At 42.8% G+C, this 14,592-nt stretch overlaps 1 protein-coding gene across 1 annotated transcript in view; it reads right to left on the reverse strand.

The window, feature by feature from the left end:
* The window catches only part of GMDS (GDP-mannose 4,6-dehydratase), a 385,892-nt gene that overhangs the window by 86,675 nt on the left and 284,625 nt on the right, over positions 1 to 14,592 (reverse strand). Inside the window, exon 8 of the mRNA XM_068162936.1 lies at positions 2,410 to 2,528. Within this exon, the coding sequence (XP_068019037.1) occupies positions 2,410 to 2,528 (119 nt within the window). The remainder of the gene's footprint in view (positions 1 to 2,409; positions 2,529 to 14,592) is intronic.

The following is a 14,592-nucleotide window of genomic DNA, read 5'->3' on the forward strand; positions in this document are numbered from 1 at the left end:
CAAAACCCCCACCAAACTAACCCCAAGCAGCTCATCCAAAGTTCATGGAAGTGAGAGAGGAAGAAACCAGGGTGGTGGAGTCACCATTCCTGGAGGTGTTAAAAAAGTGTAGAAATGGCACTTCAGGGCATGGTTTAGTGGTCATGGTGATGTTGGGTTGACTGTTGGACTTATCATAGAACCATAGAATCAATAAGGTTGGAAGAGACCTCAAAGATCATCTAGTCCAACCTGTCACCCAAGACCTCAGGACTACTAAACCATGGAACCAAGTGCCATGTCCAGTCCCCTCTTGAACACCTCCAGGGATGGTGACTCCACCACCTCCCTGGGCAGCCCCTTCCAATGGCTAACAACTCTCTTTGTGAAGAACTTTCTCCTCACCTTGAGCCTAAACTTCCCCTGGCACAGCTTGAGACTGTGTCCTCTTCTTGTGGTTGCCTGGAAGAAGAGACCAACCGCCTCCTAGCTACAACCACTCTTCAGGTAGATGTAGAGAGCAATAAGTTAATGAGACAATTCTGTGATTGCATAATTCCATTCAAACACTGACCACATTAATTCCCAATATGAACCATGTCCACTATATGGAGCCACATGAGCAAAAAGTCAAACAAATAGGCCACACAACTGTGTGCTGCGATCAACTAGATCTAAAGTAAGCCTTTAATATCTTCTCTACATAGTCACACAACTGTGTATTAGGACCAACTAGATCTAAAATAAGCCTTTTATAGCCTCTTTATAACAGGAGCTCTTCATAAAGGTGCTTTCACTTTTATTTGTATAGTTGCTCTTTTCTCTGTGTTTTTCTCAAGGGTTTTAATTTGCTTCCTGAAAGATGCAGGTCAATTTGTCACTCTTGAGAATGCTGAGACTTCTTAGGCCAACACCAAAGCACAGAGTTTCAAATTCAACGAATGGATAAATGCATTCAGCAGGTACTGACTCGGATGTTCCAAGTTTTACCTAGTTTTAGGTAATCAAAACACAGACTAACTAATTTAGATGTTTACTAAACATTCATTCTTGCTTTCCCAAACAACACTAGACCGGGACAAAAGAGTTCTGAAATTCATGAGAATATTTGATTAGATGGAGCAACTAACTCCACAGCACATTCCTATCGACACTTAAGAGGGAGAATTAGCTTAAGCTTGTAAACACAAGGAGCAAAAGTATAGAAAAAGGAGAGAAATAAGAAAGCTGAAGCAATGCCTAGAGCTCCTACTGATTCCCCTTTACCCTGTCACACCTCACTACTATGAGGGCACACAGGACAGCGTGTGTGTGTGATCGATCATACAGGGACATCTCACTGTCAAGAAATGCAAAGAACACAGAGAGAAACTTATTCCCCAAATGAAGCTTTTTGGGCTAGAAATTCCACTTATGCAGCTTCTCTCTCTTTCTCTCTTCCCCCATCAGATTTTTTTCTGGAAGTTGATGCCAAAAATTGAAACCAGACTAAAAGCTCATTGAGGAGAAAATGTTATTACCTCTCCAGCCACCCACTGGCTGTTCAAATAATATTGTATATATCTGTGCTCTCCTGCATATTTATTGAATTTGTCAAGTTTTTGTTCCCAAGTAAAACTTATTGGCCCTGTCAAAAGTTCACCAGCTGCAGAAGTGACTTTGATGGCCCGAGGAGCAGCCCAGGCGCTAGCGTCATGGAAGAGCCTGTGGCTTTCCTCTCCCTCCTCCAGCTGAGATTGGTATGCTGATGGATGGGGCCCAGAGAAGATACAGAAGGAGGGAAATTGAAAAAATAATAAACAATAAAAATATAAATTACAGAAAGCACTCCCCGAGCCATCCTGGTTTTATTACATGGCCTTGAGAAGGAATTTGGTGTTTTCAATCGAACTATGTGGAACATGCACTGTAAACATTCTGCACCCACTGCTCAACATTCTGATGGCTTGTAGGAGGAAGGGCTAATTGGATAGGGTGGATGTCTGCTTAATCCCTGTGGTGTGGTTGATGGGCTGTCACACAGCAAGGAAAAGGATGGGAGGTGTCACCTCTGGAGACCACAGAGAATGGGAGAAGGGCTGTGGAGATCTGAGAATCTTGCAAAATACAGAACCAGGCAAAAAAAAACCCCTCCTTTTGCAGCAGAGTGATGAGAAGCGACATCTCTGAGGGGCATCTGTCCCCCAGGAATGAAGATTTGGAATAAAGAATCAAGATGTTCTCACCTATTTTGTTTCTCTCATGATGCAGAGGAGAACACAAAACATGCCTGCTGTGGCATCAGTCATGCCTTGGAGGTCTCACATGGTACAGAATTACAGTGTGATGGGGAAAAAAGACAGAAGGTACAGAAACACTGCTCTGTAGCACAGCAAATGCAACAGGCTAGAAACATTCAGCCCCTGGCTGCTATCTCATGTTCGTACTCACACGATGGTTTTCCCAATGTGCTTAAATGACTTCTCCACAAATTCACGGACGCTGTGGACCTCCCCGGTGGCTATGACAAAGTCCTCAGGCTCATCCGTCTGCAGCATCAGCCACATGGCCTGCAGAAAGACAAACAGAGCTGGGTTCAGTGCATGTGTGAGTGGTACTTTATATTGTATTACTGCACCTTCGATTTGGAAGTAATGACTTGGACCCCTAGCTGGGGAAGCAAGCATTCACCTGACGTGGTGACTGTCCACCAGTTCACTGTAACCCTGAGACAAGTTCAGTTATTTCCCCCTATAGAAAACAATGCTGTATTTGATTTCCAATTTGGTTCACAGCAGGGGAGACTTAACTGTGTTTACTTTCGAACACTGAGACTTGGTTTAGCGCTCTGGAGCACAGATTTCCTGGTTCAAACTATGGCACAAATTGACACAGATATGAGCAAAAGCACATTTTGCAATGTTTCACTCCAGATTGCTAATGTCTGTCTGTTATAGAATGATGTCAAGCACATTGAAACACGAAAACATGGGTCCTTTTAGCTCTTCTTTCTGCCATGTTTGCTTTGGATGAGATTTTAATTAAAAGTAACTAAGAACAGTCAACAGTCCATTTGACCAAGTTAATCTGTGTTTCCTGATGAATATGAGGAGTGGCTGAGGGAACTGAGGCTTTTAGTCTGGAGAAGAGGCTGAAGGGAGACCTTATTGCTCTCTACAACTACCTGCAAGGAGACTGTACAGAGGTGGGGTTGGTCGCTTCTCCCTACTATCAAGTGTCAGAATGAGAGGAAATGGCCTCAGGTTGTGCCAGGAGAGGTTTAGATTGGATATCAGGAAAAAATTCTTTACTGAAAGGGTGGTCAGGCATTGGAACAGGCTGCCCAGGGAGGTGGTGGAGTCATCATACCTGGAGGTGTTAAAAAAACAACGTGTAGATGGTGGCACTTTCAGGATATGGTTTACTGGCCATGGTGGTATTGGCTTGATGGTTGAACTTGATGATTATAGAGGTCTTTTCCAATCTTAATGATTATATGATATGAAAGAGCCACGGGAGAACCTGTGTTGTTTGACACAGGGCCACAGAAAACACTGGTAGAAAAGCAAGACAAGCACTCACATCTTCCGGAGAACCATTTGTGTAGCAGCAAAAAAAATCACAACAGGTTTTGAAGCAAAACTTGAAGAGATTGTCAGCATATTTGTATTTCAGAGGAGCCAGTTTGCTTCCCACAGCAGTGTTTTCCCCAGATGCCCCTCCCACAAACAAGTGATGATAGATGAGCACAGTCTCAGAAGGATGGCCAGATCACTCAGCAGGAGAGCAGATGGAAAAAAGCATGATTTGTCTGAGGGACCAGGGCAGGTACACCTTGGTTTTCTGCTTGCAAGCCACTGCTTTAGCAGCTAGACTATGTGACTGGCTAGGAGCTGCAGGCAGACTGAATAATTATTACTTTAGATCAATCAAAATGATGTAAACACTTAATTTCCTTTGGAGAGGAAAAGGGAATACCTGTATGGCATGATCTTTGCTTAATAAATAACCAGAAAAGGAAACCCAAAATATTTCAGCTTTCTCTCCATATGGTAAAAAGGACTGTCATCTTCACACAGAGTCATCCACAATGCTATTTGCATTGACCTCTGCACATCAGCTTGAAAGAAAACAATTTTAGTAGGTCCCTTGACGGTAGTGGATACTCTGCAAATCAGATTAATAAAAGCTTTGGGACAGCTCGGTTTCTCCTGGTAAATACCACCTGAAACATTCGATTCTCCCCCCTTCCCTTCTTAATAAATCAGTGTCCAGCACAGTGAGGCGACGCATTCCACTTAAATGGCTCTATTTGCAAGTCATTTTTCTTCCCAGTTATTATTTTATGCATCTTCCAAAGTTTTGACAAGATTTTATTAACATGTTCCCTCTGAACCTTTCTGCTTCTTGAACGTGCGCTGAAGGCTGGGTTTCGGGCAACTGCTGCGTGAGTTCTTGACATGAATTGTGCTTTAGGGATATGACCTGCTGGGCAGGACAATGGCAGCAGCTTTATTTTTCTTTTCCAGGGTTGAGCATTCAGCCAATGACGCAGAAATAGCCGGCTGGCTGATGAAACTCCTCTTGTGGGGAGGAGATGTCTTAACTCGTATCTCTCACATGAGCCTTCTTGGTTTTCTTGATGATTTGAGAGGCTGCCATAAATCACCAACTACTCTTTCTTCATGACTGGACAAGCTTGCAGGAGTCACAGTTGTGGCAGCCTTGCAAAAAGGTAAAAGGAATGGCTAAAATAACTAACTGAGAGTTCTGACTCTCCTAGTTTAGTCCCTGATTTCCCAGACCTCTAGCTTTTATTAAGCCGCCCAAGCTTACTTATAGAAGGCACTCTTGGAGTGAACAAGGCTTTCCATGGTTAGATATGCAGAATATACTCAGGTTCTCCTCCCAACTTCAGTGGATTTTTGCTGTACAGAATGAACTCAAGGTCTTGCTTTTTTTTTTGTGTGTTTTTTTGTTGTTCTTGGGTTTTTGTTTTGTTTTGTTTGTTTTGTTTTAAACATACCCAGCACTGCAGTGTCAGTTATCCCTGACAGAGATGAGGGGTAAAATCTGAATCCCAAGTGTTGTGTGGGTTGATCAAATCTGCAATATTAGCATAAAGACCTGCTACTTACTACACACTTTTGTCAAGAATTATCAAAATGTCTAATTAGAAGCAGAATCAGACCTAGGTTAACTTTTTGCCACTCCTCCACTTCTAAACATCTCAGTGTTGTGATTCATTTGACACAGTTTTAGTGTGGATACTTATGCTGAGACATTCAAAAGCTCAGCAGGCATTTAAAATATATGCACATCAATTTTATGTATCGATATACAACAATGTTGGAAGTTTCTCTTTACTCTCTAACAGGCACCACACTGATGGAGACAGCTACAAAATGCTAACAAAAATCCAGCCTTTGACAACTGTTCTCACCAAGTATTGTGCATTTCTATGTACCAGCTCCTGTCTACCATCCCAAAGAGCAAGAAAATATGTCTTAGAAATACAACTTTAACGGGATCAACTTATAAACAATGCAGACAGAGTTGCTAAAAGCAATTTTTGCCTCCATTCCTACCAGGAAAGAACATTTAGATTAATGATTACTTGAGAATCTCTCACTACTCATTCTTCAGTTTTTTTTTCTTCTGGCTTTCACAATTATTGGCACTCACCATTACCTCAGTAAAATCAAGTGTGAAAAAAGGAACCTGCTAAAGTGACGAACAAAGTAAGCGATAGTTCTGGTTTGCTTTGAGGAAGGCAGCCAAATTCTGTTGGCTTTGAATGGATTTGAGTGAACAGTCTGCAAAAAGAAAAACCACAAAGCAAAGCCAGAAGATAGAAGAGTCTTTGAACAAGCTCTTCATTCAAATATTTCCACAGGTACAGTCCATGACAACCAAGGAGCTCTGTATACCAGCAGTAGCTATACGCCCTCCCTCCAACCAAGTGCCAGGAATGCGCTTCCCCCTGCATCAGACTAACAAAGGCCCCTGACCTATCAATTTCTAGGCATTTCCTTCAAAAGTTCATGTTGTCCCAGACTGAGAAGGGGGGAGGGAGGGAGGGGGGCACAGCTCCAGGTTTATTTGTCGTAACTGAATGGCTTACTGGTTTTAACAGAGGGGAAAAGCTTTGTTTAAATTTCCACTGAAAGTAATTAATGGTTATTGACTGGCAAATGAAGAACAGGTGACACTCTGAATTAGAAGATAAATGATCTCATGTTCTAGCGTGATAATGGGTTAGTAATTGCTACAAAGCCTCAGCCTAGTGCGTCCCATCATGATGCTAGATCATGTCCAGCACACAAAGGCCCCTGTGTGAGAGGTATTCAGCCGTTCACCTCCCGATACAGCTGCAGAGTGATCTGCTCCATTTATTTGCTGATGGACTGCACGACTGAGGCAAAAGTTCACCCATTCTCACCTTCCTGTTCACATGCTGAACCACATGACCCATGACATGGCTGAACTGGGATGAAAACAGCACCCAGCCTTGGCTCTCGGCTATCTTTTAACCATCACAAGGTCATGTATTTTTGGAATTTTTCTGGTGCAGGATTGGAGAACTGTGAATTTGCCTGTAATTTTTTTTGATGGGCTGGCAGCAAGTGAAGAATTTGCTCCCATTCAATCCTGTTATCCTCTCCATAATTTTTTGCTCTATACAGTTAAAAAGTGGGGAAATGCTGAAAAGGAAAAGAAAACTACTGTATAAACAACTCAGGCGTCATCTCTCCTAGAATGAGACTGTTCCTTTAATGGTGAACATAACCCAACATATTTTTCATATTTCAGCTCTTTTTGGCTCTGGTTTAGTGACTCATGAAGTCTAAAGGCAATAATATGGCATTTACATTTAAGGACAGAAACCTAAATGTAGAGAGATACATAGCAAGCCCAGCAAGCAGACACACTTCCGTGATTACATGGACTGGGATATCTGTTTCGCATGCCTGAGCTACACAGCCTCTGCCAAAACCTTCCCACTTCCATCTTTCCTCTCTTCCCTTTTCAGGAGTAAGCAACATTTTGAAGCAGCATACCTAAACCATGAACCAGTCTTCTCCCTGCAAAAACTTTGCTTTCACAATTGGATTAGCAGCAGAGACAACCCAAGATGGACTAACACCATGTACATATATAGGTACATTCTGTACGTCACTACTGTTGTGTCTGCTTGTCTGGAGCATCTGGAGTATGTTGTAGATGTGTTTCACCATTAACTTCCACTTCAGCATCCCAGTGAGAAAACATTTACTAGCTGGGTTGTCATCCATGGATAGCAAAGAGTCAGTAGTTTAGGTTATATTTAACCCTCTGTATTTAATACTTCTCTTTCACTGTCTGCTCAAGCACTGTAAATTGTTAAAATGGGCTTGTAATCAGGTATCTCCTACTTAATAGGAAAACCCAAGCACATCCAACTTTCTGGGGCTTTAAAGTACAACCAATGATTTCTGCTCTAGAAATAAAAGATGATTTTTCAAGAGAATGTGTTAAGTCTTCCATCAGATGCAAGACTCAAACCAGATATGACTGAACAGACACAAGCTGTGATAAATGGAAAATGTTGTCACTAATTACTGTTTGTCCTGCACTGCCACACAGCAATTTTTTCCAAGCCCTACGCTGTCAAAAAAACCCTCTCATACATGTTTCTAGGTTTTATGTGGAGAACAAATTCTTTGCATTCCACAGACACACAAAATAAAAATCAGCTGAATTCAGTGATGTTTACTTTAAATGATGGAACAGATAGTCACAGCCTGATGCAGGGTGCGTTGTCCACGCACTTAAGAGACAAAACAACAGACTGGTGAATGTCCAGCTCTACACAATTATCAGTTGTGGACGGCATGGGTTACCTCAAGGCTGTCAACAATTAGGGAGCCATTTCTGACTAAGTTGGGAAACATTACCACCCAGAGAGACCCAGGAGTACATTATCACTATTTATAGATGTTTTGCCTTTACAGTATTCCATACCCAATTGTCTAGGACTGGCTAGAAGAATTCTGTGGTATGGACATGGACTCTCCAGTGATCCCAAACCTAGCCATCCTGCTGGGGTCACCACTGAGAGGGAGAATTGAGAATGTGAGGCCAAAGCATCTCTTTACAGAGACGTGGCAGCAATGAAGAACTTTCTCCCCATATGGTGAGCACAAAGGCCTGGCATGCCTGCTGTTCCTTCACTCATTATTTCTGACATAAAAGACGGTAGTATTGTATCACCTCCTTCTCTGTATTGTCCTGACTCAATTGTACTGGCAGGGAAAGAAGCTTCTTGGCATCATCTGCACTGCACAAGTTGGGGAGATGTCATGCCCACGCACTTCCTGCCTGCATGGATGGGAAGCAGTTCCAGATGCCATCACTCGACTCTTTCTGACACAGCCCAGCTGATTGTCTGTGGTTTCTCAAGCCGCTACAGAAATGGCCACAAGTGATGATCATGCTTTGGAAAAGTGAGGCTGGGGACATCAGCTCGGAGTTCTGAACCCAAACTGAGTTCCAGTTTATCGATTTATTTACTTTTGGAGGGGCAGGGAGGGAAGAAAAGGTGCTTCACTGGCTGAATCACCCACATCTGATTGACTTCTGCAACTGTTGAAAGCGTAGGTGTGTACTGGGTGTACCCAGTAGGCATGAGCATCTGTTATATAAGAAGATTATATAAATGGACAGCAATACATACATACATACATACAATACACAACACAGGGGAAAATCCTCTCCTTGCATGTGTTTTGCACACCATAGGGGCACAGCACACACGGCTGGAGAGCACTATCCAAACTCAAGTGCAGCAGAAGAGTGTAGTGATCAGGGTAAAGTATAAACTGCCCCGGCCCCAGAGCCAAGAGAAAAGCCCTGGGCATGATCCTGTGCACGATCCTGTGCACCCTGCTACAATGGGAATGAAGTGGAACGAACAACTGTTGCCTTCACACTTGTTTTTGATGCTGTTGTGAGGTCAGGGGAGTACAGCTGGGACGCTCCTGCCAAAGGAAACCACAGGGATGTGCTGCCAGGCACTCCAGTGCTGCCTAAAAGCCAGTGGCAGCAGGAACAGTGTGCATCATCAATGTACTCCCACGCTTTTTCCCTAAAAACACACACAACCCTTCCTGCTCAGTTACAGAGGGTGCACACCCAATAAGCAAGAACCTTACTGTGCTGCTACAGTTTGCATTTGAAAGGCGAACTGAAGTTCATGACTGAGGTCACTGTCTATCATTGCAACCAGAGTGACACTTTCATAAGCTCAACCCTCTGTCAAAGCCCACAGTCAAAGAGGTGCTGCCCAGGAAGTTCAGGGCACATGCCTCTGCCTCTTCCCTGAAGAGTCATCATCCTGTTTGGTCAGAGCACCAAAAATCATAGTGCTGGTGGAAGATCTGTGGCTCAAGGACCCTCCATTCATGGAAAAAAACCCTCTTGAACACCATTTATGTATCCATCAGATCTCATCAGTTTAAATACACATTGATAAGCTTCTTCCTTAGCAGTGTAATGCCGAGCAGAAGGACTCTAATGTCTGTGCACAAAGCTTTTCCATCAGCGTTGTCCCTTTTACTCACACAGAGGAGACACTGAGCACTTGTGACATGGCAGCTGCTTCCATTCAGGAGAATGACATTTGCCGACCATAGACAGTTACATCGCCCACAGAAAAGGTATAAAAGAAGAATAGATTTGAGAGAAAAACATTTTCTTCTGAGAGGAAAACCACGTAATTTGGTAGAAAGCAACTGAAAGTCTACCTGAAGAATCCTTTACTGAGAAAGTAAAGGAATGATAAAAATTACTTTAACTGATACAGATATTAGAAGTCTCCTACAGTATGGCTATGGGGATACTGAGTTGTGACTCATTTTATGAACTTTCTCATGGACTTTTGAAGTTACAGCTGATTAGTGGACACAGAAGCAGTTTGAAGTACAAATGGACTGAGTCAGATCCCACGGCTTGGCTGTAGATGTGAACTTGTTCAGAGCTGGACTATATTCAGATCCACATTTTTTTGTGCTTGTTTTTTCTTTAGAGTTAAAAGAGCATATTGATACATTTAAAGATAGTAATCCAACAATTATAAAGTTACTAAGATAATAAAGTACTTGATAATCTGTGTGGAGCATCTTGAATGAAAACAATATCAATGTCCTCTGGAACAAAAGCCCTCACATCTGTAGGAAACACTAGGAAACACTGTCTAGCTTCTCTCTTGTAAGCAGATAGGCCGATTGTTTTACAGATCTCAGGGAGGACTCATGAAACTTTAGGAGGCAGTTTTATTAATAAAAACCACAAGAATTATAATCCAGATAAACCTTACAGGTCAACCTCTGCTGCTAATGCAACACGATGTTTCTCACATGTGCCCCGGTTGAACACAAAGTTCTCATTGTGTTATCAAAACCTCGGCTGCTGCTGCCTTTCCCCTCCCCACCCCTCCTTGTGTCACTGAGTGTCAAAATATTGTTCTTGCAATATGTGAAAGCATTTGTGTACAGTTTTAGAACTGATCTTTAGCTGCTAGCTGCAGGCAAAAAAACCCAACAACCAAGAAAGAAACAGTAGAGCTGCTTGTTGGGAAAACTCGTCGGCAAGAAGAGTTAATACAGTCCCTTTTCCCTGCCAAAAAACTCTGAGCAGATTTTTGGGCCTGCAATGGTTTGTTTATTCTTCAAATGGTTAAATTGGAAGTGACGTGCGTGACACAAAGTAATTTAAGTGAAAAGATACAGAAAGGATGGATACACGCCCTGGCTCTTTCATTTTCATTCTGGAGGATATTGTGGCCAATTGCTAACAAAGGGGGGCCTTAAATTCCGCTGAAGAAAAAAAAGGGAGGCAAATTCAAAACTAAACATGGAAAAATGAGGAAAATCTGGGCTACAGCAAATCTGTGTGGGTTTTAACCACTCTGATTGGTATTACCTAGGCAAGCTATGCAACAAATACATGTTTCCCAGGCACCACCTTGCAGACAACCCTGAATGATATCTGACCCACTTCCCCCTCCCTTTTTTTTTTTCCCCTTCCAGAATTAATTTTCCTTGCTATTTTTATATGAATGAAAGACAAAATACCTCTTCACAAAGCAGCAGACTCCCACTTGAAGGGATTACTCACTGCTGAAGCAAAGGGGTGTGCCCAGGTTGCGGTGAGGGCAGAGGAGTCTTGAGGACCTGTGCCAGGAACGACTGGTTGGGGCCACAACCCAACCACAAGCAAACAGACCAGGCTTCCAAGTCAAGCACTGGCATGTTTACTGGAGCAAAGTGATCAGCCCCAAAATAAGGATCACAATGTAGATATTGATCACAAAATGTTTACAGGGCAACATTTGTCTATAAAAAGATCCTGGTTTGTGCTTCTGACACCTGTTTGCTTTGGTTTCCTTCCTGGGCTGCTCAGACAGAAGTAAGCACAAGTTGAAGTGCTCCTTCTGAAAGGCATCAGAGCAGCAGCATGATTCATGGATCAAAGTACTGCTGGTCCCCACACCAAAAAGCTGTTAGAGGTACTGTTATACAGGCAACCACTTTCTCTCTCCAAATCTTCCTCCTTTCCTTCCATTTGAGAACCTTGCCTCCTCAGTCTGCTGGCCTCTCCACTGCAGGCTTTTAGGTCTGAAGGGACCTGATGCTTACCCAGAGAAGGGCCCTGATTCAGGTTAAGCCATGAATAGTGCTGTAACAAAAGTGCTGAAAGAGCCAGAGAACTGCCAGAGCACAGGCAGTCAGGATCAGCAATAATAAACCAGTGCTTCAGAATGTTTATACATGTTTAAGGGTGTAATTGGGAAGGAAGAAGAGCAAGCTTTTAAGAGAGTAAGAGTAAAAAAGCAAGAGCAGTGTAGTAAAATTTATGAACAGTGTGTGTGTGTGGGGGGGTGTGAAATTTCCCCCCCCCCACAATGAAATCTAGGGAGACAGAGTGAAATAATTGCACCAAACCAACCTGATTTCTATTTTATAATTTATATTTCCACCCCAAATCCCCAGAACTCTTGTGTCATGCTTTGAACACTAGGGCATTCTCTCCTCACACTGCTACCTGCTTCCAAGCTGTTACACTCCTAAATAATCACCTATAAACCATTGAAACATTGGTCTACTCATCCTGAGGGAAAAAAAACTACTAGCTGCTGGGTTCTTATGAAATGGGAGTCATTCTTGTCTGAATAATCTGTGCAAATAAAGATTGTGCTGCCTAACACATCAATGAAACTTCACCTGATTTTAATCCCGTTTTCAGCCCACTGAAGTTGGAATGAAAGAAAACTTTCACGATTAAGTCATTGTTCCTTATGAGTCAGAGTAAAAATGCAGACCAAGCACTGTTTTACGAACTATAAAGAGCAAGAAGTCACTTGAAAAAGCATCAAGGTGCTGAAGCAATCTCAGTTCTGACTCTGTGGAACTTTTCCTTTACCAAAACTTTTCAGGTGACAACAGTCTGGAATTGGATGCTGCATTCTCTTGGTTGAGCACAGACATAGACAAGAGCACAGCACTGTTGCCTTGGGGACAAGGTAATGCAATTTCTTTTTTTGTTAAATTTTTACCTCATGTCACAAGTTCAATTTTAGGCCAACAGTACTGAAAACTGCCACCATGTGATATAGCAGTTTCTGCAGAGAGCCTGGTGAGCTTAACCTGAGCCCCTGGAGAGTGGATCACAGATCTACTGCCACCGCTGCTGCCCTGACCAGGTTCCCCCATGCTCAAGGTCAGGCACCAGCTCATGGTTGATGCCACCTCATATCAGGGCACAGGGGTTACAGCTGGGAAAAGTCAACAGTGAAACAATCCCAGAAAGCAAAGGCTGTATTTTAGAAGCATAGCTGTGCAGCACAGATGCAAGAAGGCACCAGGACTTCTTTTGAGCATTCTCAGTAATATATTTGAAGGGCACTTCACTTTGACCTTCCCTTGGCTTGTTCTGCCCATTCCAATTCCATCATCATCATCAGTTAGTGCTTCTGCAATGGTGGTTAGTCACACCAAACCCTAAGTCAGGGAAAGGGAAGGCTCTGCCTTAACCCCCTAGATATGGCTGCTCTCTGCGGGCTTGTGTCTAAATGGAATAGAAAGTTTTACTCAGTTTGTTCCCAGCAATAAATGCAGTCCTGGCATCCTGGACAAATCCTTCACATAACAGCATGCGTTCTTTCATGCACCCCGGGAGTGATTCTATTTAAAGCCATGGAATTGTGGGTGTGAGACTGTAAGCACATCCACTTACCCAAAACAAAATTAAAACCTGTCTTATATTAGAGTCAGGAGAGCTGTTAGGAAAAATGCAAACCATATGAAGCTTTAAGTATACTTAACGTTTTTTATCTGTCTCTGTGCAGCGTACACAACTGACTTTCCCTGACTGCAATGAAGTGCTGACAAGTGTTTTACCATATTATTACAGAATACCCCAGTAGCATTATCACACTTCGGCTTTTGCTTGCCATAAATCTCTGCTACATGCACGTCAGAAGTCGTCACATTGTATCACATCCAGATGGAATCTGAGCCTTCTCTCCCCAACAGCCACGGATGGGGCTCTGCACACACGAGCTATCCTGCCATTGAGGCTGGAACAACCCTACGGGCCAGACACCACGAGCCACGTTCCCACAGGCATTCCTTGGGTCTGTTCTCAGGCAAAATCACAGTGGCACAGCCATGAGTCACTGCTGAACACAATGAATTATCACCACCACTACACTGGCATCCCTTATATGCCCCTTTCCAGATGTAAGTCTCTCCAGTTTTTTTTCTCTCAGAGACTTAACTGCTGAAGCATTTCACATGAACACAATTCTCTGCTCTGTATATATATATATACACACATATATATATGCACGCACATTTTTAATAGCTATACTATAAACAATATTCTGATTCCATCAGTCCAGTTTTATGTCCAACCTGTTTCTTGACTTCAGTTTGGTCAAAGCAAATTATCATAGAATCAAAGGATGGTTTGGGTTTGGTCAGTACCTTAAAGATCATCTAGTTCCAATCTCCCTGCTGTGGGCAGGGACACTTCCTACTAGATCAGGCTGCTCAAGTCTCCATCCAACTTGGCTCTGAAGCCTCCACAGCTTCTCGGAGCAACCTGTTTGTTCCAGGGCATCACGACCCTCTTGGGGAAGAAATTCTTCCTAATGTTTAATCTAAAATGAGCTTCTGCCAATCTGAAGCCATTACCCTTCATCTTGTCACTACATGCCTTTATACAAAGTCTCTCTCCAGCTGTCTTGTAGCCCCCTTCAAATACTGGAAGGCTGCTCTAAGGTCTCTCCTAAGCTTCTCTTCTCCAGGCTGAACAACTTCAATATTGTCAGGGGTGACAATGACTCTCATTGTGGCCTTGACACAAATATTGCTGTCTGTGAAGCTGGAATGATAATATTTATGCAACTGGAGGGCTGCAGAAAAGGTGCAGATATCAGAGACGTTTCAGCACAAAGCACATTATCAGTTAGAAAATTAGATGTCTTCTGTAGTGAAAAATAAAATCTTATTTCCCCCTCTAACAAATGGGAATTCAGCTATTCTTCCTTTATACAGATTAGGTCTGAACTAATTAAAAACAAACAAATGA

The sequence above is a fragment of the Melanerpes formicivorus genome, unplaced genomic scaffold, assembly GCF_026170545.1.
Source record: "Melanerpes formicivorus ecotype bairdi unplaced genomic scaffold, bMelFor1.0.p_v2 SCAF_69, whole genome shotgun sequence".
Taxonomy (NCBI): Eukaryota; Metazoa; Chordata; class Aves; order Piciformes; family Picidae; genus Melanerpes; species Melanerpes formicivorus.